At 40.0% G+C, this 24544-nt stretch overlaps 3 protein-coding genes across 6 annotated transcripts in view; 1 reads left to right on the plus strand and 2 right to left on the minus strand.

The window, feature by feature from the left end:
• The window catches only part of ift80 (intraflagellar transport 80 homolog (Chlamydomonas)), a 43455-nt gene extending 42475 nt beyond the window's left edge, over nucleotides 1-980 (minus strand). Inside the window, exon 1 of the mRNA XM_039622652.1 lies at nucleotides 944-980. The gene's annotated coding sequence lies outside the window, so the exon portion shown is untranslated. The remainder of the gene's footprint in view (nucleotides 1-943) is intronic.
• Nucleotides 108-18375, plus strand: smc4 (structural maintenance of chromosomes 4). Of its 4 annotated transcripts, none has more exons than XM_031743996.2 (24): nucleotides 108-259; nucleotides 1633-1784; nucleotides 2779-2969; nucleotides 3514-3705; nucleotides 4729-4905; nucleotides 6924-7088; nucleotides 7462-7589; nucleotides 7838-7978; nucleotides 8493-8643; nucleotides 10503-10667; nucleotides 10760-10993; nucleotides 11107-11292; nucleotides 11386-11547; nucleotides 11700-11925; nucleotides 12051-12127; nucleotides 12765-12917; nucleotides 13087-13213; nucleotides 13479-13668; nucleotides 15696-15840; nucleotides 16061-16234; nucleotides 16502-16684; nucleotides 16963-17195; nucleotides 17702-17885; nucleotides 18004-18375. In XM_031743996.2, exons 2-24 carry the CDS (start codon nucleotides 1643-1645, stop codon nucleotides 18166-18168), a joined length of 3891 nt encoding a protein of 1296 aa, XP_031599856.1. In that variant the 5' UTR covers nucleotides 108-259; nucleotides 1633-1642; the 3' UTR covers nucleotides 18169-18375. The 4 variants fall into 4 exon arrangements, with proteins under 4 accessions (XP_031599856.1, XP_039478584.1, XP_039478583.1 ...); XM_039622650.1 differs by lacking the exon at nucleotides 108-259 and adding an exon at nucleotides 329-349; XM_039622649.1 differs by lacking the exon at nucleotides 108-259 and adding an exon at nucleotides 1118-1289.
• Nucleotides 18376-18621: 246 nt separating this feature from the next.
• Nucleotides 18622-24435, minus strand: trim59 (tripartite motif containing 59). The gene is made up of 5 exons (XM_031743979.2): nucleotides 24140-24435; nucleotides 21197-21502; nucleotides 20870-21091; nucleotides 20577-20786; nucleotides 18622-20386 (listed from the first exon to the last, which is right to left on the minus strand). The coding sequence occupies exons 2-5, from the start codon at nucleotides 21449-21451 to the stop codon at nucleotides 19784-19786; spliced, it is 1290 nt and encodes a 429-aa protein (XP_031599839.1). The 5' UTR covers nucleotides 21452-21502; nucleotides 24140-24435; the 3' UTR covers nucleotides 18622-19783.
• Between the last annotated feature and the right edge of the window lie 109 nt (nucleotides 24436-24544).

Consider the following 24544-nt stretch of genomic DNA (forward strand, 5'->3'; position numbering starts at 1 on the left):
AATTTCGTTTCCCCCCCCCCCTGCCCTTTGAACGTTCCATGGTGCCTTGCGTCAGTTTGTAACGAATTTGGTTCGACAGCGAGGTTTAGGCGCCATTTACAAGTTTGAGTTATCAACTAAGGAGAGCGAGTCGGAGTGACACGGGAGTAAATTTTTTGGATTATATTTGCCAAACTTTGGATTGACGATTATTTTTTGCGTAATAGCGACTGTGGTCTGAAAGGAAGACTCTTGACAGATCGTGGTTATAGTGTGGAAGGTACATGGAAGTATTTTAGGGGAATGTAACGACTGGGTTCCATCTACTTGCTGAAATGTATTACGTTTGAAGAGGGACTTAACAGTAACGGCAAGTTAAACTAAGGTTTAACGTTAGCTTCTGATTGAAAGCGAGCGGACCATTATTACACATACTAACAGAAATAATGAGACCTAATCACTTTTCGTCTTAACTTATATTAAACTCACAGTGACACTCACTCTTAATAGTGACATTTCCGACTCGTTTAAGTAATGCTCGCGTTGCTAATAGCTCATAACCGGCGGGCTCTAATGTATTTACTCGTTTAACTTTAATACTAGGGTTAATAACTCCTTTCATTTCAGATAACACATTGACGTTGGATAGGTTTTGCGTTTCATTTATGCCGACACTCCATTTGACTTTATAGAGCCCAGCAACTCATACCTTTTTATAGTTTAAGTTAGCCATTATGTTAGCTTTAGCGTCGCAGCGATATTTCACTTCATATAGTTAGCCAATCAGTTAGCAGCAGTAGTAGTAGTACAGCTAACTTAACGGTAACGTTAGCAAGTAAAAACAGCGTGGCAGGGTTTGCGCTGCCATTGCCAAGTTACTTATTTGGCAAACGTGAATGTAATTATACCGTTATGCTAACACGGGTAAAGTTGCATTAGTTGTTTGAATGTGCGTACCAATTACCTAGCGAGTTAGGTTGGCTCGTCTACGCCTCCGCCCCAGCAAAAACGTTGTGGGGATGAAAGTTAATATTAGTGTCGGTTTGAAACCTCGATCAATTTAGGACGTTGGGTCTTCACCACCAACTTCAGCCAAACTTCAGCCACATTAGCAGTGGCAGTGTAACGCAGGCTAGGCTAAGAGAGCTAAGGGGGAAAATAATTAGGCTATTTGCACATTAACTGAGTCGTTTTTCACTTGCTGTGACGTTAACCTTATTTTTGCTGCGTTATTTACCGCCTAGGTTCGCGAGGCAAAATAAAATGCATGATATAGATGCAGATGCCTACTACAATTATTCTGTGAAAGGGTGAGATTATTATTTTAATATAGGTTATTTTAAAGAAAAATGATGCTTGATTTTAAACTTGAAATAGCTTATGATTCTGTGCAGTCATCGGATTGGTGCTATCTCATTTTAACGTTTTCAGCACGAGTAACTCGTGTAATGCTGGACTCATTGTTGTAACAGCAATGTTAAGATATGCAAAGTATACCGATTAACAGTTAGCTGGGCGTCAATAGGATCTGACTGTAGTAATGATTAGAGCCTGACAGAGAAGCTGCGTGTAACCGACTAAAAGTGGAGTTGAGAGATTGACAGGCACAAAAACCACTCATGGATATTCCCTTTTTACCAATGACCCCTTCAGATTTCAAGTCATGCCATCTAAAACTGCAAAGAGCTCAACTGCCTCCGCCAAGCCAAGAGGGAAAGGGTCGCAGTCTGACTCCGAAGACGAGCTAGATGTACCCCCTCAAGAAACCAACTCCAATGGCCAAGAGGAGGCACCGCCGAAAACTGGCAAGTAACAAAGGGTGTTTTGGTGTCTGTGAATCTAAATAAGTTGTTCAGTCAAAGCCTTTGCGTGTATTGCTGTATTGGTAGGGGCCAATTGGCACAGCTGTAAAGCTTTTTTTTTCCCCCCTTCTTGCTTAAACAACACGGAGTTAGAATGGCTGATATATTTTTCACTAAAGTGCCAGTCATCAATAAAATGATTTTGGAGATGATTTTGATAACGCCGAGTGTACTTCTTCCCCGGATCTTCTCAGCAGACGAGGTAATTTATTTCGAAAAATGAGGTGCTTTGTGTAGTAGATCAGAGCGGTGTTTGACTTAATTCTTGTAAGCTTGATATTCACTGATTTGTATGCGAACCTTATAAGATGCACATAAGCAGTGGGTAATGTCTGTATTTTGTAGAATATGTTGAAATGCTTCACAGGGTGTCTGGCTGCGAGGTTTTAATTGACAAACATCGACATCTTTGCTTGTTTATGCTTATGTGAGCACAATAGATTTTGGACAGGTCGTTGTGGCTTGGTGTGATGGCAACATAATCGTTTCTGCGTTACACATTATTATCACAAAACACCCGTTTTCCTGTTTCTGTTTGAGCACAGACAGGCATGAGTGAAAATGTGACGCTGATGGCTGAGATTTCCACTTTAGTTATTTGTCATCGACAATGTGGCGCATCTGAGTACGTACAAACGCTTCTGGTAGAGAGCGTTTGGATTATAATGTGGGTTCGTTCATAAGCGGCCATGGTCTCTTTTCTTTTTTGGGGTTGGCTCTTGTTTGCAGAACAAAGAAAAATAACGCCTGTCAACTTTTCTTTCTGGAGTCGTACTTTGACTGCTCTTGTAACTTGGTGCGTGTGTTTTGTTTGTTTTTGTTTTTTTGTGTGTGTGTGTGCGCGAGTATGCTTCTCTACCCTCCCCCACGTACAACTGCCCCCCACCTGAAACGACTCGAACAGAAGAATAAAAGTTGTACTTTTTGTGTGCCACAGATTCGTCTCACGGGGAAGCTACCGAGACCGTTGATAATAGAAGTTTGGAGGAGATTGTCGGTAGCATCCCTCCACCTCCGCCCCCAGCAATGACCAATGAACCGGGCGCCCCTCGCCTGATGATAACACATTTAGTTAATCGAAACTTTAAATCATATGCAGGCGAGCAGATTCTGGGGCCTTTTCACAAGGTACGACCAAACATGGTTACACATGTAATCCCTGCCTGGGAAATACTCTTCTGATGTGTCACAGATTTAACATCACTTGTTGTGTATCCCACTCTTAATTTAATTTTTTTTCTGTTTAATTTCATATGATATAAACTCATAGATTTTTGCCTCGTGTAGTAGAAAACAGAACATGTCACAGAATAATTTATCCTGCTATATTTTAGCATCATTGCCTTAAATAAAATCAAAGTGGAAAAAGTCAGACTCCTCCATTTTGATTTAGTGAGTCTATCTCACAAGAGGTAGTGATCTAGTGGGGTGCTCACTTCTCTTGAAAATTGTGAGTTTCTGTAAACTTTGTCTTCATACCTTTTTCTGTTTCTTTTGTTACTAAATAATTTCTCTATGTTAAAAACAACTTTAACTTACACTCACATGGAATACATTCAAATTTGCAGTCTTGCTGAAGTAAAATGTTACTGTTTAACTCTACAGGATAGACTCTGTTTTTACATTATTGATTTTATTTTATTTTTTTCTATTTTCTCTACCTTTTTCTTAGCGCTTTTCCTGCATCATTGGTCCAAATGGAAGTGGGAAGTCCAATGTGATAGACTCAATGCTCTTTGTGTTTGGATACAGAGCTCAAAAGATCAGATCGAAAAAGCTCTCAGTGCTGATTCACAGCTCTGATCAACACAAAGATGTGCAAAGCTGTACTGTGGAGGTGCACTTTCAAAAGATTATTGATAAGGTATATATATCTATCTCTGTCACACAGATGCATGCTGCACTCACTCTGAATTAATAAATGGGTAGCCCAAATGCAGAAAGATAAGAAGAAATATTTTCTGAAGTATAGTGGTGTTTGTTGAATTAAAAAAAAAATATATTTTTTGTTCTCTGTATAATATTGCTGCATAGTGATCACAACAGTGACTAAACAAAGACTCAAATCAGTCATGAAAGTTACAGCTAACACCCACACATGTCATAGTCAGTTCATATTGTGCTAGAGTTGATCCCTCTATTTTTAAATATATATATATTTTTTTTAAATTGCAGTTCAGTAATTAGCCTCTACTCATTTGACTGTACTGTGAAAAGTCAAAAAAGTGGCTTTTGTATTGAGAGAGAACTTAAGTTGGGTGGCTAAGATGACAGATTACACTGAAAATCGACTGAACTGTAGTTCAAAGAATTAAACACGTTTCTATATTTGATCTGCCACAGGGGGTGTGAGAAAGTGTTTTGCCTTGTGTACTCATAAATGTGTCTGAGCCTTTCTCTTTGGTTCATTAGCTCAAAGTAAATTCAAATCAAGTTGTTAAACTGATGGTCAAATTTTGTGTGCTATATCAGCTTTAAACTATTATTTTCTAAAACAAAAACAAAAAATCAGAAGTAGTATAAACAACTTAAAGTTTTAGACATGCTTCTAAAAGTACTTAATTCTCTGTTTTATGCTGTATTTTCACTGTCATTATTTTATCTAATAAACTGTTTTAATTCTCTTCATATGTTGCACTCCATACACTCCAGTATGTATAGGGTGTATTTGCATGTTACTCTGGCTAGCTTTATATACTTTTTAAAGAAGCCTTTTTTTTCTTATTTTGTTTTTAATATAGTGTGCTTTTTTGCCCTAGCCATCCTAATGTATTTGTTAGTGTTATAAATGTTATAAATATTGCAATTTGCTGTGTGGAGCTGTTTGAATTTCTTCTTAACTGCTCTCTTCTAAGCTGCTCTCTGTCCTCTGCCCCTCCCCCCTCAGCAAGGAGATGACTACGAAGTCATCCCCAACAGCAAGTTCTATGTTTCCAGGACTGCCAACAAAGACAATTCCTCAGCCTACCATATCAATGGCAAGAAAGCCACATTCAAAGAAGTGGGTGCCTTACTGCGAAGCCACGGTATTGACCTAGACCACAACAGATTTCTGATCTTACAGGTAATTTTTTTATGCAATTTCCTCTTCCAGTTCTAGCTTTGCTTTTTGTTTTTTGTTTTAGTTTAGTTTTTTTTTTTCTTTTTTTTTCCCCCTGCTGTGACCATCCCATTTTGTAAGATTTCCTGCTCTCTGTTCTCTATCCATGTCTTAGTCCACTTTGAGTCAAAGTGTTTCATATAACTTAAACCATGACTGTCTTTGGGAATAACCTGTTGCACTGGATTTGGAAAATAGATGTGCCCTCTGCCAGCCCTTAGACTACTATAGCAGCGCATCATGGTTTGAAACAATGTGGAAAAGGTGCGAACCATAATTTGCTGCTTTAGGATTTTAAGGAATAGATACAGTTTTATCCACACTTGGACCGGCACGTGAGTGGCTGTAGTTGGATAAGTCACTAAGATTTTCTTGTGGGGGAATCTTTGAGGCTGACCTACCAGTGGGGACAGGTTAGCCCCCGCCTCCCCTTTCCCATGTACCTGCCACGCTTTAGCAGCACGTAAATATTGGCGTGTGAGAATAGACCCCAACCCCAATATTAGCAGTGCTGCTTCAGTGTGGCTGGATCAAACACCCTTCATTACCATGGCTTTAATATTGGTTCTACATGTTGTTTGTTTAGTTTTTTATGTATTTATTTCCATTTACCTCAACTGTGAATGGAATGGAGTCCTGAATATTTTTAATTATTTTATTTGCGTAATTTTACATTTTTATTTATATTTTATTTAGCTTTGTGTTGCTCTGACCTTTAAATCATTTCACTTGTTATACTTCTACTTCTCCTCTTATTATTATTATTACCTGTTGTTACTGATGAACTCAGAGAAATGTAGATTACAACAATTACAACTGAGCAGAGCAGAATAGCTGATTTAAAAAAAAAAAAAATTGTTTTCCCAGTTTTATTTATCCATCAAGTTTTTTTTTAATGGGGGTAGTTTCAGGTGAACACTTAAACCTGCTCTGCTCGACATTTTTGTATTTATGTGTGCATGTCCATTTCTACACTACACTACTACTCTCTTGTCAGTGATATGGCTGCATGACTATGGGAAGAGGCTTGAGCTTGTTCTCCAAGGTCACTTTTCCAGGCCTCTGGCAAAGGGAAAGCTGTCTATTTTGTGCACTGGTCAGAGCAGAGGATGACGTGGGATTTCCCCCTCCTTCCTCTAACGGGCTTCTCCTTTCTTTCATACCTAAAAAGTAATATATGAGCTGCTTTTTTCCCCTAGACATAAATAAAAGCCCAATTTGAGACTTGGTTTGTTTTTGCTACAACTAGATTTAATTTTTGTTTGACTTGAAATTTCTTACCTGGTAATATTATTCTAGCCAGCCTATTTAAAATAAATAAATAAAAATGAACACATGTTCTGACAAATATAATTATACTGTAGAGTTGTCCCCAACTTTGGGCCAAGTAGTACATGTACAGTAATTTGAAAATTTAACTGTGGTGTAGTTACCAGAAGTCAGAATTTGCATGTTTACACCAGCATTTGTTTTTCAACCACCTTAAATTTGGATATAATAAATTTAGCATCCTTTAATGTGCGGTGATTGCTGTGAGACAATGTTTTTACTTCAGCACTAGTATTTCTGAAGCATGTTAAACATGTGATTACAGAAATTAATCATTTAACAGATTTCATCTGTTTTTATTATTATTTTTTAGCCAGTTGTTAAGTAGTTGAATTTTAATTACACTCTTTGTTTTCAGCTTCTTTGAGTAAAAGTAGTAAAAAAAAATACTCATGATTTGTAACTTAAAAAAATTATTATTTTTTTGCACAGGATTTGTGTGTGTGTGTGTGTGTGGCAAACTAGTGTTAAGTCAGGTTTAGAGCCATAAGTTCAGCTGGCCACACCCTAATGGTTAAACATGTGGATAATTTAAAAAAAAAAAATTAAAAAAAATCTTATTTTACAAATCATTATTACCCATTTCATTTTGGCTTTCTGTGAATGGGTGCAAGCAGTATTTTTGCCAATGTGCTGTTGTGGACTTTGCCTAGGGTGAGGTGGAGCAGATTGCCATGATGAAGCCTAAAGGTCAGACAGAGCATGACGAGGGCATGCTGGAGTACCTGGAGGACATTATTGGCTCCTGCCGTCTCAAGGAACCCATCCAAACTCTGGCTCGCCGCATTGAGCTACTCAATGAGCAGAGGGGAGAAAAGGTGACAACTCAAATACTATCTGCTCACACAGTTTAGCTAACCAACTTTCCTTCCTGTGTGTGGACTACAATTGTTGAGCATCTATTCAGTAGTCTCATGAGGCTTTCTCATGTCTGTGTGTATATGTTTTGGGGTACTTTCAGTACACATGTCTGAGATGAAAATGATGCACTGACAGGAAACTATGAAGCATACAGTAGATTTAATAATTGGGTTTTATTGAAAATTATTAATTAATTTCTGTTGATTGTACAATGTTACCATGTTGACAAGCTTTTTTTTTTAATTGTTATTTGAATAATTTTTTTATACTATGCAAGTAACTAAGTTTTATCACCAGACATAAAATACTGCTATATTTTGTTTACCCAAGCTAAACCGAGTAAAGATGGTGGAAAAAGAGAAGAATGCTTTGGAGGGAGAAAAGAACAAAGCTGTGGAGTTCCTCACCCTGGAAAATGACATCTTCAAACACAAGTGTCAGCTCTGTCAGTATTACATGTGAGTACACCAGTACCACCTCTGTTTTGTACATGGAAAAATTTCATCAATAAAAATAAAAATGCAGACCCAGCAGTCGTACAGAAAAGACTTCTCCATTTCAAATATTCAAAAGAGCAGCTGGGCATGCTTCTCTGCTGTCAAACATCATAGTCTTTTGCTTTCCATGTAAATGATAAAGTTTTATCAGACTTTTTTTCTCTCTCTCTTTTTTCCTCTCTCTCTCTCTGATTTCTCTTTGTCATTAGTCATGATCTGCAGAAACGTGTGGTTGATAAAGAGCAGGAAAAGCAAAAGATCTCGGAGGACACCAAGGAGCTCACTGAGAAAAATGCCAAGTTATCAGAAGAGATGGAGAAAATGAACCAAGAACTCAAAAATGTGGAAAAGTAAGGCATTTGAATTTCTTCTCCTTCTGTTAACCAATGTAACCTTTAGCACATTACTCAGTTTTTTTTAATGACTTAGTAACATTTTGTATTTGTTTGCTTTATTTATTTTATTATTTATTTATTTTTCTTGGTTGCTTAAGCATCTCTTATCTGTAAGGTGTATCAAGTGTAACAAACATGGGTCTAATTTATTTACACACATTGTTGCAAAAAATGTTTACACAAAGAAGCGTATGTGCTTGAAATTTATATATGCAATAATTTTCAAAATTTTTGGGTTGGTGACCATAGATCATTTTTAAACTGACAAATCATCTCTAAAATAAATAATGTGCAGGAACTGAAAACTGGAAGAACATTAATGATTAGTATACTGTATTATATATATGTATACATGCACTTAATGTATAGATTCTATATATTTTTTCAGATTTTCACAGTTTATATAGTATTTCAGTAGATGGACTGATGGACTTGAATGTACCCAGTAAAAATGCTATTCCTCCACCAGGAAACAAAATAAGCTCAACAAGTACATTGAAACCCAGAAGGAGAAGTTCACCCAGCTGGATTTGCAGGACGTTGAAGTGCGTGAGAAGATTAAACACTCAAAGAGCAAGAACAAGAAACTGCAGAAGCAGCTGGAGAAGGACAAAGAAAAGGTGTGTTGGACTTTAAATTGCGGACCACTTTTACACAAAGCCTAATCACTACACAATTGTTTCAGAGTAATTAGAATCACTCTGATAATCACAGTGGGCATTCACATGTGATTCAGAGGTAAAAACACAAAATCTGTCAGTATGGTGTAGTTTTGTCCCTTTTTTATTTAATGGAAATTTAGTATACAAATCCGTCTGCAAATACAAGGTTACACAAAGTAACCAGTGCCATGGTTACCCTATGAGTTACTCTATTTAATTTGTATGAAGGCCAAGACAGAAACATGGGCACTAAAAATACATTTTCTTTTGCTTGTCAATAAACACCATGGCTTCTGTTTTGAAACAGAGAGAGGAAAAAAATGTTTGTATTCCTTTTACAGTAACTTACTTAAAATAAATATACAACAAAAACTACATTTGAGCATTTTTATTCAGTGTTTCATTTACTAGAATCATTTGTAGGCTGAGAAGTTTTCCACAGAGTACACACAGCTTCATGTTTTACAGTTGTCAGCAGTGTTGTTTTAAACTTGGGCTTACAGAGTGGTTACCAATCATAGTAAACGCAAAATATAAAACTAGCCTTAGTTTGTATATTTTAATTTTTTTTATTTTTATGTTGTTGTTGTTGTGGTTTTTTTTTTTTTGTGTTTTTTTTCTGTCAGCTTTTAAGGATGATACATATTTGTGTGAACAGAACAAAGTGAAGTCTGACTGCTAGCAGAGGATGTATGACAGCCATAGCAACACAAAGCAAAACTTTGTACATTGAAACTTAGTACACAAGTGTTTGAATGTTGCTGACACATTTTTAGTCTTAAGCACAAATCCCATATGATACTGAAAGATAATTTTGTATCCAAGTGTATAGGGGCTTTGCTTTAATTTATTTATGTATGTATGTATGTATGTATGTATGTGTATGTGTATGTGTGTGTGTGTGTGTGTGTGTGTCTTCTTACTTTGGTTAAAGTCAGGTTTCTGTATTTTTATAAATTAACTGACATTGTTCACAGGAAAAAAATTAAAGCCCTATGAGTCCGGAAGGGCTATCTGTCTTAAAGTAGCCACTAGGGGGCTGCGAAGTAGCACAAGTTGATAGTGTTTGTGCTCTGTTTCACAGTTCACGGTCTTCCTGTCTCTTAGACTCACGTTTTTTTGTCGCTTAAACACTAACTTAAAATAAACTCTTCACAGTAATCAAGAGTTGTCTTATGACTGTCAGAATATTCTCATTTCCCTCTGCTCTAAAAGCCAATCTGCTCCACCTACAATGGCTGTGCTCTGGAAACATCTTGGTCAGAGGGGGAGCTGGGCAGAGGCAGGCAGACCTCTGGGGAGCAGTGTTCTGCTGTATGGTAGTCAACTATGGCCTGGCTTGTGTAACGCTCCCAGCAGCTACATTCACATTTCACCCGCAGTTAACCCTACAAAACATAGACCATACACACACGCACCACTCCTTGGCTTGTTTCAGCCCTGCCAAGTGGCAGATTGTTGTGCCAGTCTTAACCAGAGCTTGCTCAGTCCTGAATATGTGTTTATAGTTGATTACAGTTGTGTGTTTTGGCCTGTGTCTGGATGCGTAGCACAGTTTCTTTGTAACTGTTGCTGTCAAAAAAAACCAAAACAACAAACTTTCACCTCCTGTCTCCCACACTCTTCTCTTGTTTTATCTTTTCTAATTTAGGAAGTAAACGGCTGTTTCTCGGTGGGTGGTAGAAGTGTGTACTACTGATGTTGTCAAGTTAATCTGGAGGGAGGGAGGGAGGGAATGTAGCAACTGTTGCTTTGATTTTGGAGTTGGACACATCTCATATGCTTTTGCACATTGTCCTGTCTGGCTCATCTTTCAGCTGGAGGAAGTGCGTGGTATACCAGCCAGCAGTGAAAAGGCCATCTCTGAGGCAACAGCTCGCAAAGACGAACTGGAGCAGCAGAAGGTGAAAGAAGAAGAAAAACTTAAAGATGTGATGGAGAGTTTGAAGGAAGAGACCAGCGGCTTGCAGCAGGACAAAGAGGTAGGTGTATACATCATGGTTTTAGTTGTGTGCTCATTGAAACTTTGTTTTGTTTTTAAAACAAAACAAAACAATCTTCTTGTATAATCCAGAAAAAAGAAAAGGAGCTCATGGAGCTCAACAAGGCTGTAAATGAGACCCGTTCTCGTATGGACCTCGCTCAGTCGGAGCTTGACATCTACCTTAGCCGCCACAACACAGCTCTGACACAGCTCAACACAGCCAAGCAGACACTGCAGACGACCTCTGACACACTGCGGGAGCGCCGTGCCGCCATCAAAGACCTGGAGGTCAAAATACCTGAAAGAGAACGGGAGCTAAAGAAGGTAGAACCAAACATCAGCACTGTCAGTTAGATAACATTTTGTGAATAATTTGTGTTGAAACCACTACAGCCATCATGTGTTTTGAGTTTTTGCCTTCTTCTGTTTCTTTGCAGGATGAGGAAGAGTTGGAGCAGCTGATGAAGACTGATAATGAGACAAGGGAGGTGGTGAGGGAATTGAGGCAGAAGGTAGATGAAGCCAAGAGCTCCCTGTCCTCCAACCGCAGTCGTGGAAAAGTCCTGGATGCCCTCATGCAGCAGAAGAAAAGTGGCAGAATCCCCGGCATCTATGGACGATTGGTAAAGAAAATACAAACAAAAATTGCAGAACTCAACAACTTTCCTTCGCTTGTTTCTATTAATTGATGAGTCCAAATATATTTACACCTGTAGGGAGACCTGGGAGCCATAGATGAGAAGTATGATGTGGCCATTTCATCTAGCTGTGGTGCTCTGGACAACATTGTAGTTGATACCATTGACACAGCTCAGAAATGCGTCACATTCCTAAAAGAACAGAACATTGGGGTTGCTACCTTCATTGGTCTTGACAAGGTAAATATGAAGGCTTTAAAGAACTTCAGTCAGGCAAAATATGATTTTTAAGTCTTAACGACTTTAGTTATATTTTCTGTGAAATATTGTGCCTTCAGATGCCCTCCATATCTTGCTGCTCCTTCTCATTCCTCTTAACTTCCTTTGCACAGATGAAAGTATGGGAGAAGAGCATGGCTTCCATTCGCACCCCAGAAGACAGCCCTCGTCTTTTTGACATGGTGCGAGTGAACGATGACAGTGTGCGACCAGCTTTCTACTTTGCCCTGAGGGACACGCTGGTGGCCCAAAACTTGGAGCAGGCCACAAGGATAGCCTACCAAAAAGACAAACGCTGGAGAGTGGTCACCCTGAAGGGAGAGATAATAGAGATGGCTGGTGGGTGATTTATCTTTTCTGTCTATCTTGCTTGCATGAAAAAATATATATACTTATGACCCTCTCAATCAGATCATTTGGTTAAAGTTTTTAAAAAGCTTGAATAATTTTCCGATGTTTCACAGGAACCATGACTGGAGGAGGAAGAGTCATGAAGGGCAGAATGGGCTCCTCTATTGGCACTGAAGTCTCCCAGGTGGAGGTAAGTTGTTTTAAGCTATAATGTTTAATACAACTTGTATTTTAATTGAACATAGCTAAATCTCTTTTAAAGTAACAGTTGCATTCTCTGCAAACCAAGTAAATTCATGCATACATGATCTTTGCCTCTGCAACCAAATGGTCCACAGATACATCTGGAGCATGAGAGCAGATGGTGCCTAAGCTTTTCAGTACTAGTTGCACAAGTATTAACAATAATGGACACCACAAAATGCAACGTGAGAATTCAATAAACATTCATTTAAAAGTGTGTGAAACTCTCTCTTGGTTTCGAACTAACTGGTCGTTAAAGTGAAACATTATCTTTGAGTCCATTTTTAGTCACCACGCTACTGTATCTGTCGGACTGTCTGTTTAGTGTTTATTGCAAACCACAACTGCAGAGAAAAACTGCAAGACACGAGCTTGGAGTTCTTAGTTATTCACTCTGAAAGGTCTCCTTTCAGAGTGAATAACTATTCCTTAATCCACATGAGTGATGTGAACTTTTAAAATAATAATTCTTGCCATGAGATTTTACTTTATACACATTTCCCAGGAGTGATGGATAGTAGAGAACATAATCACAGCTAGGCATTTGTGTATAGGACATGATGATTTTCATTTGTTTTCTGCAGCTTGACCGCATGGAGAGCAAGCTAAATGAGAAAGTGTCGAAGCTGCAGGGATGCCAAGAGAGAAAGCTGCAGCTAGAAGAGAACATCCAGCGCCTGCAGCCACAGCTCCGGGACATGAAGAACACCCTGGAAAAATACACCAACAGCATGACTGTACATAGTTTTCATTCATTCTGCTTCTCTCACACTCATTTGGCTGTGTTTTTGATCTAATTAATAACCCCTGCTATTCATAAGCCATCAAATAGGACAGTTTTGACTGATTAAAATATTTTTTTGTGTTTGCAAGTCTGAATTATTTCTTTTTCTTTGCTTCTTTCAGAGTTTAGCTGACCAAGAGACTCACTTGAAACTTCAGATCAAGGAACTTGAAGCCAATGTGCTGGCAGCTGCCCCAGACAAGGCCAAACAGAAACAGATGGAGAAGAGCCTGGAGGCCTTCAAACAAGGTAATGTCCTGTAAACACTAAAGAGAAATACTGTTGTTAATCATTTAAATATGGTAATGTTCACTCTCTTGAGATGTTTAAAAAAAAATATAATCACTTGGTAGTGTAATTTTGTTTTAAAAAATCTTGTCACATTATTGCTCTTAATAACCAGATTAGCTTTTGTGTATACATGAATTTAATTCTTGAATCCTTCTAAATCTATCAATGCAAATATCTTTGTCTTGATTTTTCTTCTATATGCTGTTCCTGTTTGTTCAATCAGACTATGAGGCAGCATCCAGTAAGGCTGGGAAGGTGGAAAATGAGGTGAAAAGGCTCCACAATCTGATTGTAGACATCAACAGCCACAAGCTTAAAGCTCAGCAGGACAAGCTTGACAAGATCAACAAGGAGCTAGATGAGTGCTCCTCTACCATAACCAAAGCCCAAGTGGCCATAAAGACAGCTGGCCGGTGAGGAAATGATGCTTGTTTAAACTCATTTACATGTGCATCCACTGACTGTAGACTCATGGTTTCAGCCAGACGAGTGGCTACTGGTGAAATCACTGTAAAGCCTGTTATTTATAATTCTGATATGTGTATGAGTCTCTGCTCGTACATAACAGGTTAAATACTTAACTCTTATGTTCTTTGTGTAAGTTATCTGTACCTGTCATCATGCCCCTCAGTAATATTACAGTATGCAGGAATATTCTCAATTATCCATGCAGCTGGACAGATGGTTGATTCCATGAAAAGTAATTCAGTACCTCCCACCTGAGCCCCTCAGAATCAGGTGGTTGTTTTTTTACAGGAACATATATATAATAAATAGTGAAAAATTTCACAGTTAGGAGTGAGCAGAATACACAAGAATGGGTTGAAATTTTGGCACTTTTTGAGCCTCTATAACTTCACAAGTACCACAGATGGCCACATGACATTTTGAGTGCTGAAGACTGCCACCAAAATTTTTACCAAAATGCTGCTTGATGGACCTTAAAGTCCTGTAACTTTCATAGTATAGAAGTCATTTTTTTTGCATGGCTTCATGGAAGTTTTTGTATTGAATCAGCTGCTTCTGAGAGACTGGGAAATATTTTTTTAGATGTAGTTTATCTTGTAATGAAAGAGTAGGTACCTCTCCCTTTTATCTTAAGAGGGGACACCCTATACTTGTTTTTCCTTTGTTCTTTTTTTCTTACGAATATTCAATACTAATATCACATGTAAGTAGCATTAGGTTTCTGTCACTAAATTCCTGTCTCCTGTTGTTGTCATTGGTTTCTTTGAATTAATCAGTGTTGTGGCAGTGGTGAGTGTGTTGGGTGTCTAGTCTTTGGTGTCTGTGGCTGGAACATTAAGATTGATCATGTAGGCAGGACAGCCTGGCAGTGCGCTGTAGCAAAAACACACACTTGGTCCGTGTGTGATGTGGTTTGTCTGGCATGACAAGCTGTTGAGTCGATTACGAACAAAGTGGGAGCTTATGAACTGACACACTGAAGCAGGTCTGAAAGCCAAAAACATTTACTTAGACAAATGAACCTACCACCACATTTACACACTTTGTGTATGAAAGAGATTTTAATCTTTTAGAAACCGTTGTGACTGCAGTTTAAGTGAATCTGTGTTTGGGTAGCACTGTATCTAACCACAGTAGATTTTATTCTAAGATCCGAGCCAAGTTTCTAACCTTGAAGTTCACTCTGTAATATGCAAAGTATGAGATTTGACTGTACAGACGCACCATATTAATGTGATTGACGGCCTCAGAGTGCAGCAGTGCCAGGATTACTGTTGTTTTAACAAGTAGTTTTTATGAGCCGTGTCAAATCACTTTTGTTTTCTTTTTCTTTTTTCTTTTTTTTTTATCCTCACAGCAGAAAAAGAATAGTCAGGTAGGACACCTGGGATATACATTTGCCTTGTAAAACAAGTTGCAAGTGTTTTGTCTGACAGTAGTTCATTACCAGACAATAACTATAATACACAATTTTTTTTAAAATTATTTTTAGGGGTTTTTTTTAATACTGTTGACGACAAACTGATAAGGAGGGAGATGATGTGGATAAAATGTTAACAGTTACTTTCAGTTGGTTGTTTCAGTTTGTGCACTTAATTTTTTTTGTTTGTTTGTTTTGTTTTTTTGTGCTTCAGGATTTATTTAATTTGTTTGATATTTATATGCACATACGTACAGTTGTGTTTCAGGCTTTGAATTGCTGCCAGAATGGGGGTGACCTTTACTTCAGTTGTCTTAACGCACCTGTGTAGACGGATGAAGCTGCTGCTCTAACATATTGCTCAATTTACAGCTGGCCTCCCGTGCAGGCAGGGTGATGGCCTGGGTTAGAGTAAGATCCTTGTGTAGACAAATATATTAGCTCTTCAGCAGTCATTCTGTAATGTTTTTGATCCACTACTGATCATCAGCAGTAATCTTTCTAATCACACGTGGCTGTCACCAACTCTGACTGTTGCTGTTTCCTCTGTAGCAACCTGAAGAAGTTTGAGGAGAGTTTGGCTTGTGTGCAGCGTGAGCTGGAGGAGAATGAGAAGTCAATAGCTGAACTCACAGAACAGCTGAAAAAACTGGAAGACGAGGCTGGAGAGATCATGAAAGACTGTCAGGAGGCTGAGGTTGGAACTTTTCATCCACTTTGGTTGTTTTATTTTTCTTCACAGGAAAAAAAAAAAAATCATTCATTTTTATTTTTTTGCACTGATTTATTCTGAGGAGTTTACATTTTAGCAAGTTGTTTTAAAACATTGCTGTCCCACATGCATTTTGTAAGAAAAAAAATGAATGTGTAAAGGACTGATGTTAATTGACTGCTGTTGTTTTTTCTGTTTCTTCCAGGCTGCATTGCCAGATGTGCAGGAGCAGTATCAGGGGGTGCTGAAGGAGATAAAGGCGTTGCAGCAGCAGGAGCACGCTCTGCAGGAGGAGTCCCTGAGCGTCCGGCTCCGCATCGAGCAGATCGAGGCCACCATCACCGAACACAATAACAAAATCAAACACTGGCAGAAAGAGGTGGGAGAGGAAAGGTGTTGCTGTGAATTGATGTACTACTATAGTTTTATTCTTGTAACAATAAAATTAATGAAGATTTACTCAGCAAACTTAACGCAAAGGACAAAAATAGTCCAATGATAACAGATACACTGTTTTATATTGATACTTTTTTCATTTTCTAATTGTGAATGCTTTAATCATATCTGAGGCCCTTTGATTTGTATCTTTGTTTGCTCTACAGGATGATGGTGTAAAATAGTAAAAACTATTGTTTCTATTCCACAGGCCTCCAAGCTGTCCCTTCATACCATTGAGGACAAGCCAGCAGAGGAACTCCCTGTGCTCACTCCGGCTGAACTCGATGAAATCTCAGATCCCAACATCATTATCAACAAGATGATCACATTAGAGACCCAGTGTGCTCAGATGAAGCCCAACCTCGGGGCCATTGCAGAGTACAAGAAGAAGGTATGCACAGACATGACAGGCAGCCTGCTACCTAACAACCCGCCATCGCTGAAATTCACACTGACTCTTGTTAATACTGCTGTTTTATTTTGTGTTTTTTCTGGATCTGTTGGCTTATCTAATGCTGGTTCAGCCAATGTGTGGAGCATGTTTAATGGTACTCTCATGGTCCATTTATAGCTTTATTTTAAGCAGCTCTGTTTAGAATTTATCAAAACGGAAATGAGCTCACAGCCTAATTTTAATTTCAATCTGCCTGTGCGTGTTCGTGTTCTCAGGAGGAGCTTTACTTGCAGCGTGTCGCCCAGCTTGATGAGATTACTACAGAGAGGGACAAATTCAAACGTGGCTACGAGGACCTGCGCAAACAGCGCCTCAATGAGTTCATGACTGGATTCAACATGATCACAAACAAGCTGAAGGAAAACTACCAGATGCTTACACTGGGTGGTGATGCAGAGCTGGAGCTCGTGGACAGTTTGGACCCCTTCTCTGAGGGCATCATGTTCAGGTAAAGCGTGAGTGACTGTAGGTAGGTGATCACTGCGAGGTTCATCAGAGCAGAGAATTCATCGCTTGCTTTTGAATCGATGCAGTTTTTTCATTAATGTCGAGGACATCTGATAGAAAAACACTTGTTTACATCCCAACAATCCAAATAAACTAAAGACCAAACTAAATCCTGCCTGCTTTGAATTAAACAAATATTCAGGCCAACTTATTGTAAAAATCCAAATTCTTTAACACAAAAAAAGCTCTCAGACCCTTTCAGAGATCTAGTTTGTCTTTAACATTAGAGGGATGAAAATAATTTCTCATTCACCTTGTTCCAAAGGCTGATTAAAATATGGAGTGTGTTCAATTTCTGGAGATGATGAATTACACACAGTGTTCCGGTCTTTCTGAGATGTCACACAGTCGAAACATGAGTATTTTTTGTTTTATTTTGTTTTTTTTGGTGATGATGCATTTCCTGTGCTAGACAAACAAACTTTTTTTTTTTTTTCTTTCTTTCAGTGTTCGTCCTCCAAAGAAAAGCTGGAAGAAGATCTTTAACCTGTCGGGAGGAGAAAAGACCCTCAGCTCCTTGGCTCTGGTGTTTGCGCTGCACCACTATAAACCCACACCGCTCTACTTCATGGACGAGATTGATGCTGCTCTTGATTTTAAGAATGTCTCCATTGTGGCCTGTTACATTTATGTGAGTATGGAGCGGTTTATTCTGTTAATTCCTCAAATGGTCACCCTTTTGAGTAGTAGTGCTACTTTACAAAGCAGCATGGTGGTGTAAAACTAAAGGAAAAATATTTTTCTTTCAGGAGCAAACAAAGAACGCACAGTTCATCATCATTTCCCTGAGGAACAACATGTTCGAGATCGCTGATCGTCTCATCGGCATCTACAAAACTAACAACACCACCAAGAGTGTGGGAATCAACCCAAAGACTATCGTCTTTAAAGAGCACGACGCCATCACTGCCTAAACCCGAGAACCCTGTTTGCTCTTTTACTTTACCTTTCACACATCATGTAAATATTTTGTTCTTTATGATTAAATGCTGCTATTCTTTTTTTTTTTTTTTTTTTCTCAATAAATAAATATGTGCTGACAAATGTTTTGCATTTGTTACAGCAGCTGTGTGTGTAAAACCTGAGATGTACTATTGAAATTAAATTCTTTTTATATAAAATGTGTAGTTAAATGTCTTTACAGTGATAGCGGCGTTTCGCTGGTTCAGCCAATGATGTAGGGAATTTGATATACCTGAGCAAGGTTTTAAAAAAGTATTAAACAGTGTTAATTACATTTATTTCCCTTTACAACTTTAACTGCAGATATATTTGACACTACTGGCTCAGTAAAGGGAGCTCACTTAATTTGTTCTCATTGCAACACAAACTGTTTCATCTCACCTTTGGAAAAACTGAACACAACACAAGTTTTTTAATTTATTTTCATTACATGAGCTGAAGTTTATAAAAGTACAAACACTACAACAGGTGTACATTAGTTCAGTCTGATTTCAGAAGCATATAAAATCCTGGTTTGTATCATACCTGTGCAGAGTCTACATCACTGCAGATATCTGCTGGATACTCAGTAAAGAGCTGAACTGAGCAAAATAACAACTTTTAAAAATCGACTGTAAATCAGGGCAGCATTTTAAGAGCTTTTTTTTTTTTTTTTTTTTTTTTTCGTTAAAGCCAGCTCTGTCCTGGGAACGATGTATTGGTCCTGGTGGAATTACTGTAAAGCTATTAAGCGAGGCGAGCTGAAGGCATGATGGCTAAAGGCACAGTCAGGGAGGCACTCGGCATCACTGCAACATGATCTGTGGAGGCTTTAACTGGGTCCAACGTGTGTCTGCTTCCACTCACCAGGCTCTAAATTTCACATACCGCTCCAGTCACTGTAAATCGCTCTGTGTGAGGGCTTATATGTGTAGCCTGCTGCGCTTGTGTCCCACGCTCAGACGGAAATGGCAGAAAAGCTACTGAAATGTCCCCTGGTAAGGCTGGACAGAGGATGACCGAACGGTTCAAGATGGATTAGTGTTTGGTAAATGCTTGTTAGACGTTCTAAACATTATTTAAAGTAACATGCGTCCAAAGAAGAGCAAAATCAGTAACACAATAAGAAGGAAAAAGGACATAAAGCTACACAAAGTGCACCTACAGAAGGTTACAGGAAGCTTTTGAAATGTTTGTGCTGAACAAGAAATCACATTAGAGAAAACAAACATACATGTATCCTTTAGAGTGTCACTAAAGGTATACGTGTGATTAAGGCATATCTAATGAATCTTTTATTAATGTTTTTTGGTTGACCTTTTGTTTAGAATGACCTCAAGTTTTCCCGTTCATGAAAAAGGTCACTGTCCCAAACCCTCGCTGTGCAGACGTCAGCAAAATCTCGTTCGCCATTGTGGCTTTCGTTTTGTTAAACAAAACAGGAACGTAAAATCGTCAGTAGCAGCTGCTAACAAACTGTTTTAGGGTGGATTCTTTCCATCTCTACACAAACAGGGAAGTGAGACTTTTTTTTTTTTTTAAATTCTAAACACTAGATAAAGGTTTTTTGAATCTGCTTGGCCATTCTTATCGAGACGTCAGAGTTTTAAATAAGGCAGCCAGGTGCTCAAACACCCTAACGCCCACCGCAGAGAGCTGTGAGCTCCATTTATCTACGGCCACCCCCGCCGTGGTATATGCCGTCCCCACCATGTCCCACACGCATGTGATGAGTACGCTACTCAGGCTGTGGACCAAGTGGCTGAGCCGAGACATGAGGGAGAAGCCGAGTGACGCCCCTCCGACCGGGTTCACCCACAGTACTACCAACAGCAGCAGCAGCCCCAGCAGCACCACCAACACAGTAGGTTTTAGCTCAGCCCACACATCCTGAACCCCTTTGCTGGAGTGATCCCCTCCAGCTTCACTCCCAGCACCGCCACATCTGGCACAGCAGCACACCTTAGGAACAGGTGCGGCCTCCAAGCTCCCGATGGTCACGACAGGCCAGTGCTGCTGGAGGTACTCTGCTGCCCGCGGAGTGACGGAGAGGGTCATCACAGACGGCAGAGGGGTTTTAATGAACTCCTCCACCCGCTCTCTGAACAAATGCACCTTCTCCAAGAAGACCAGGGGCGAGTCTTCATCCTCTACCGACGAACCCAAGGACACCAGATCCAGCTGTTCTTCCTGCAGGAAACAGGACTGTTATTGGCTCAGGTGCATGCCACAGGAGCAAAAAACAGAAAATAATATGACTGAAAAAACTGACTAAAAATAACAAACCTTTCCTGCTTCTGCTTTCCAGATTTATTTTAGATTAAATAATTCTGTCTGATGAGCACACAACTGGTTTTATAGTTCTGGTGTATGTACACACCTGTAGCTCCTTTACTTGGTGGATGAGAGGGTCATACGCCCGCGACACCTCAGCTCCAGCTTTATCTAGAGCGTCCAGGCAGGCTTGCCTCTTCCTGGCCAGCACCACCTCCAGCGTTTGAAAAAACTGGTTGACTTCCTGTCGGTCCTGCCTCACCACACCCTCACAGCGGGCCTTCTCCTGCTCCAGCTGTTCCCCCAGCTCACACACCTGGCAGAGGAGAGAAGATTAATTTACATGTAAACTAAGCTTTAATAACTGGGGAGTGTTGCAAAATTGAGAGTCATCTCCACCTGTGCCCATCTCTCCTCTGAGAGCCTTTTCAGGAGCTGTGATGGCGTCTGTTTTTCACGGATAAAAGCTGCCTGCAGGTCGTCTATGGGATGGCCGTGGTGCTGCCCCACCGTCAGGCACAGCCCGCAGATCAGCTGCCGGTCCTGGATACAGTACATGTTCAGAGGTTGCCTGTGGTGCTCCGGACAGGAAGGCGGTCGCGGCTCACTGTCCATCTGATACTGCGGACGGCACACAAGCAAAACAGATGTCAGACCAATGAGGACAAACTGAAAGAGAAAAGCTCTGACTGCATGTTACACTTCATCTCAGTCACTCTTTCCTACTTTCTCGACGATAGCCCGCAGAGACACGTTGGTGGGCAGAGCATCTACACCCGCAGGGGGCAGCTCCACCACACTGCGACAGTTGGGGCATTTCAGCGGCAGGCGGAGCGGACGCCAGATGGAGTAGTTGGTCGACACCTGGAGGAGATTGTCCAGGCAGGTCTTGCAGAAGGTGTGTGAACAGGGCAGGACTCGTGGGTCGGAGAACAGACAGTAGCACACGGAGCACGTCAGGTCCTCCTCTAGGTTGTCCATGACAGAGACTTGCGCTCAGGTGGGGAGGTGAGGGTTTGGGGAGAGGAAAATCTGGCAGGACAAAAATCCAGTTGTTGCACATGTTTAGAGAAATAAATGAAGTGTTAGTGAATATGGGGCTTAATTTAGACTTAAGCTGAAAGCTATTGTGAGGATCGAGTTATTAACCTACAAGGCCCGGTGTGAAAAACCTAATAACTGGTTGGGCCTCCTTTACCAGCAAGAACTGCAAACAAACGTTTGCGATAATATCAGGTGTGGAGGAATTTCTGCCCGCTTATCTTTGCAGAATTGTTGTAATTCAGCAACATTGGAGGGTTTTCGAGAATGAACCGTTTGAAAATCGCATTCAGGTCAGGACTTTGACTGGGACACTTCAAAGTCCTTATTTTGACTTTCTTTAGCCATTCAGAGGTGAAATTGCTGGTGTGTTTTGGATCATTGTCCTGCTGCAAACCCAAGTGCACTTCAGCTTGAGGTCACAAACGGATGTTGTTAATGTTGTTCTGGGGATTTTTGTGCTCTGGGTTCTCTTGTGAACTCTTGGATGAGTCGTTGATGTGGTCTTGGGAGTAATTTTGGTAGGCTAGTCACTCCTGGGAAGCTTCACTGCTGTTCCAGGTTTGTGGATAATGGCTCTCATTGTGGTTTGCTGGAGTCCCAAAGTCCTAGAAATGGCTTTTTAACCTTTAACTCTAGACTGATATATGTCAATGACTTTGTATTCCAGGTGTTTCTTTAGATCTTGGCATGTGTTGCTTTTTGAGATCTTTTAGTCTGCTTCACTTTGTCACACAGGTTCTATTTAAGGGATTTCTTGATTCAACAAGTCTGCCAGTAATCAAGTCTCAGTGTGTTTAGTGAAACTAAATATAGCTTTCCAAACTATGTGGTTAATCACAGTAATCCATGATTTAACAAGAGGGGCAATTAGGTTTTCACACAGGACCAGGCAGGTTTGGATAACTTTTCCTCCCTTAATCAATGAACTCATTATTTTAAAACTGCATTTTGTGTTTAACTTTGTTATATTTGTCTAATATTAAAATGTGTTTGATGATCTTAAACATCCAAGTGTGACAAATATGCTCATCTCTAATCCTGTGCCTCCTAATGAAAATCTGAGGATATTCAGCTCTGCCACCTCCAACTGCTGTCTTTTTAATCACTGCCACTGTCTCCAAACCATCACAGCAGGTCTTACTACAGTCTCATAAATCTTTCCTTTCATTCTCGTTGCTATGATATCACAAAATCACCCACACACTCATCTCCACCTCTTTTGTACACTGTCCGTTACTTTAGATGGTTGACTACATGTATGCAAACTCATCCACCTTCACTGTTACACCTGTGTGGCTCTCATTCATACGCATGTTCTGTCTTGCATTCTTCTTTCCAGAGAACACCTCCACCGAGGATGTCTTACCTGCTCCATGCTCCCACTATAGATCACAATGTTGTCTGCAAAAGTCACAGTCCACAAAGATCTGTCAGCCTGACCATCACCACTGTAAACAAGAAGGGGCTCAGAGCGGATCCTGGACACAATCCCGCCTCCACTTTAAAGCCATCTGCAACTCCTACCACACACCTCACATACTTCTATGCCACTCCTGATGCTCTCATACAGTCCCATAGATCTTCTCTTAGCACCCACAAGAATACCTATGAAAACACTCGAGTTAGGGACAGTTCCTCTATTGGTGGGTCTAAAGGCAACCAACCAAAACCTTTACCTGAGGATCTCAGAGAATGTATTTTCACATCACTGAGAAGGGATACTTGCAGTGTCACTATAGAGTGTTACAGGTTAGTAAAACAGTCCTAACTACAGTCTTAGTGCTAAATAATTTATTTACATTAAAAGAAAAGAAAAGTTGAACATTGTGTGTTAGATTGCCTCAGATTACCTGATAAAATTGGCTCTGGGTGTGTAATTACTACTTATCATATAAACACGTTTAAATCTAACCAATGTGAGAAAGAGCTGATCATTCACTGAAAAACAAGAGAACAGCCAAAACAGGCTCAGCTCTTATTACCGGATCGGTTATATTATAGTGTTTGTGCGCTCTCTCCTCTTGTTACAGCCAGGACCGCAGCGACAATAGGAGGCCCTCTGCCAGCACCCACACAGTCCAACACACACACACACACACACACAGTTGTGTGAGGACACGCTGTTCATCTGTCCCTCACAAAACCTGATCCATAAACGGAGTCTGAGGCCAATTTGGCGCCCAGATTCAAACAGGTGACCGATGTCCAGCTGCCCGCGGAGAATCGACATCAAGCCAAATGTGGTCTCCTCCACGTATGGAAGTGTACATCCAAAAGCGTTACTATAAAACCCATCTACACCGAGGTGTAAAGTAGCGGCAGGGACTCCTACAGTTCAGTTTTCACTCATGTGTCATATATTACATTCTTAATGTGTGTGGGAAAAGTAGTAACACGTTAAAAACAGTGTACATTATTAAAATATGCTCTTTAATGTTTTTAACTGTGCTAGCCACACAGCTGTTGCGGTCAGTACTTTAATAGCAACTAATTTTCATCATATGCCGATTCTAGATTTGGCGTAAAAAAGAAAAACAAACACCAACTTTAAACAACTTGAGCACCACTTTTCGTGTAGAAATCTCCTGTTTAAAAGAAACGAAACAAAAACAAGCCCAAACTCACCGTCAGCTGGGGGAAAGCGTCTGTCCAACAACAGAGCTTTCACTTCCTGTCAGCTCATACGCGTGCTGTGTTCACGTGCACTCCGCAAATCCTGTTAGCGATGAAAGAAAGAAAACGGGAAAAGGTGCTAGACTTCTAGAGCGCATGCTCGTATGGTAAAGAGTGCGAGTTAAAAAATAATAATAATAATAATTATCAGCGGTAGCCATTTCTTTTCGCAATTATGCATTTTTTAAAACCCCCTTTCATGGTCATCCATTTTTCCGATAGTACCCAGAGGCGCCGCTATTTCCGTATCACGCACGAGCACAAGCTGCCTCTCTGGCCAATCAGGACTCGATTTTCCCCCCAATTTGAAAAATTGTAACCGTTAGGAGAAGCGAAGACATTATCAGGGACACACAA

The sequence above is a fragment of the Oreochromis aureus genome, linkage group 14, assembly GCF_013358895.1.
Source record: "Oreochromis aureus strain Israel breed Guangdong linkage group 14, ZZ_aureus, whole genome shotgun sequence".
Taxonomy (NCBI): Eukaryota; Metazoa; Chordata; class Actinopteri; order Cichliformes; family Cichlidae; genus Oreochromis; species Oreochromis aureus.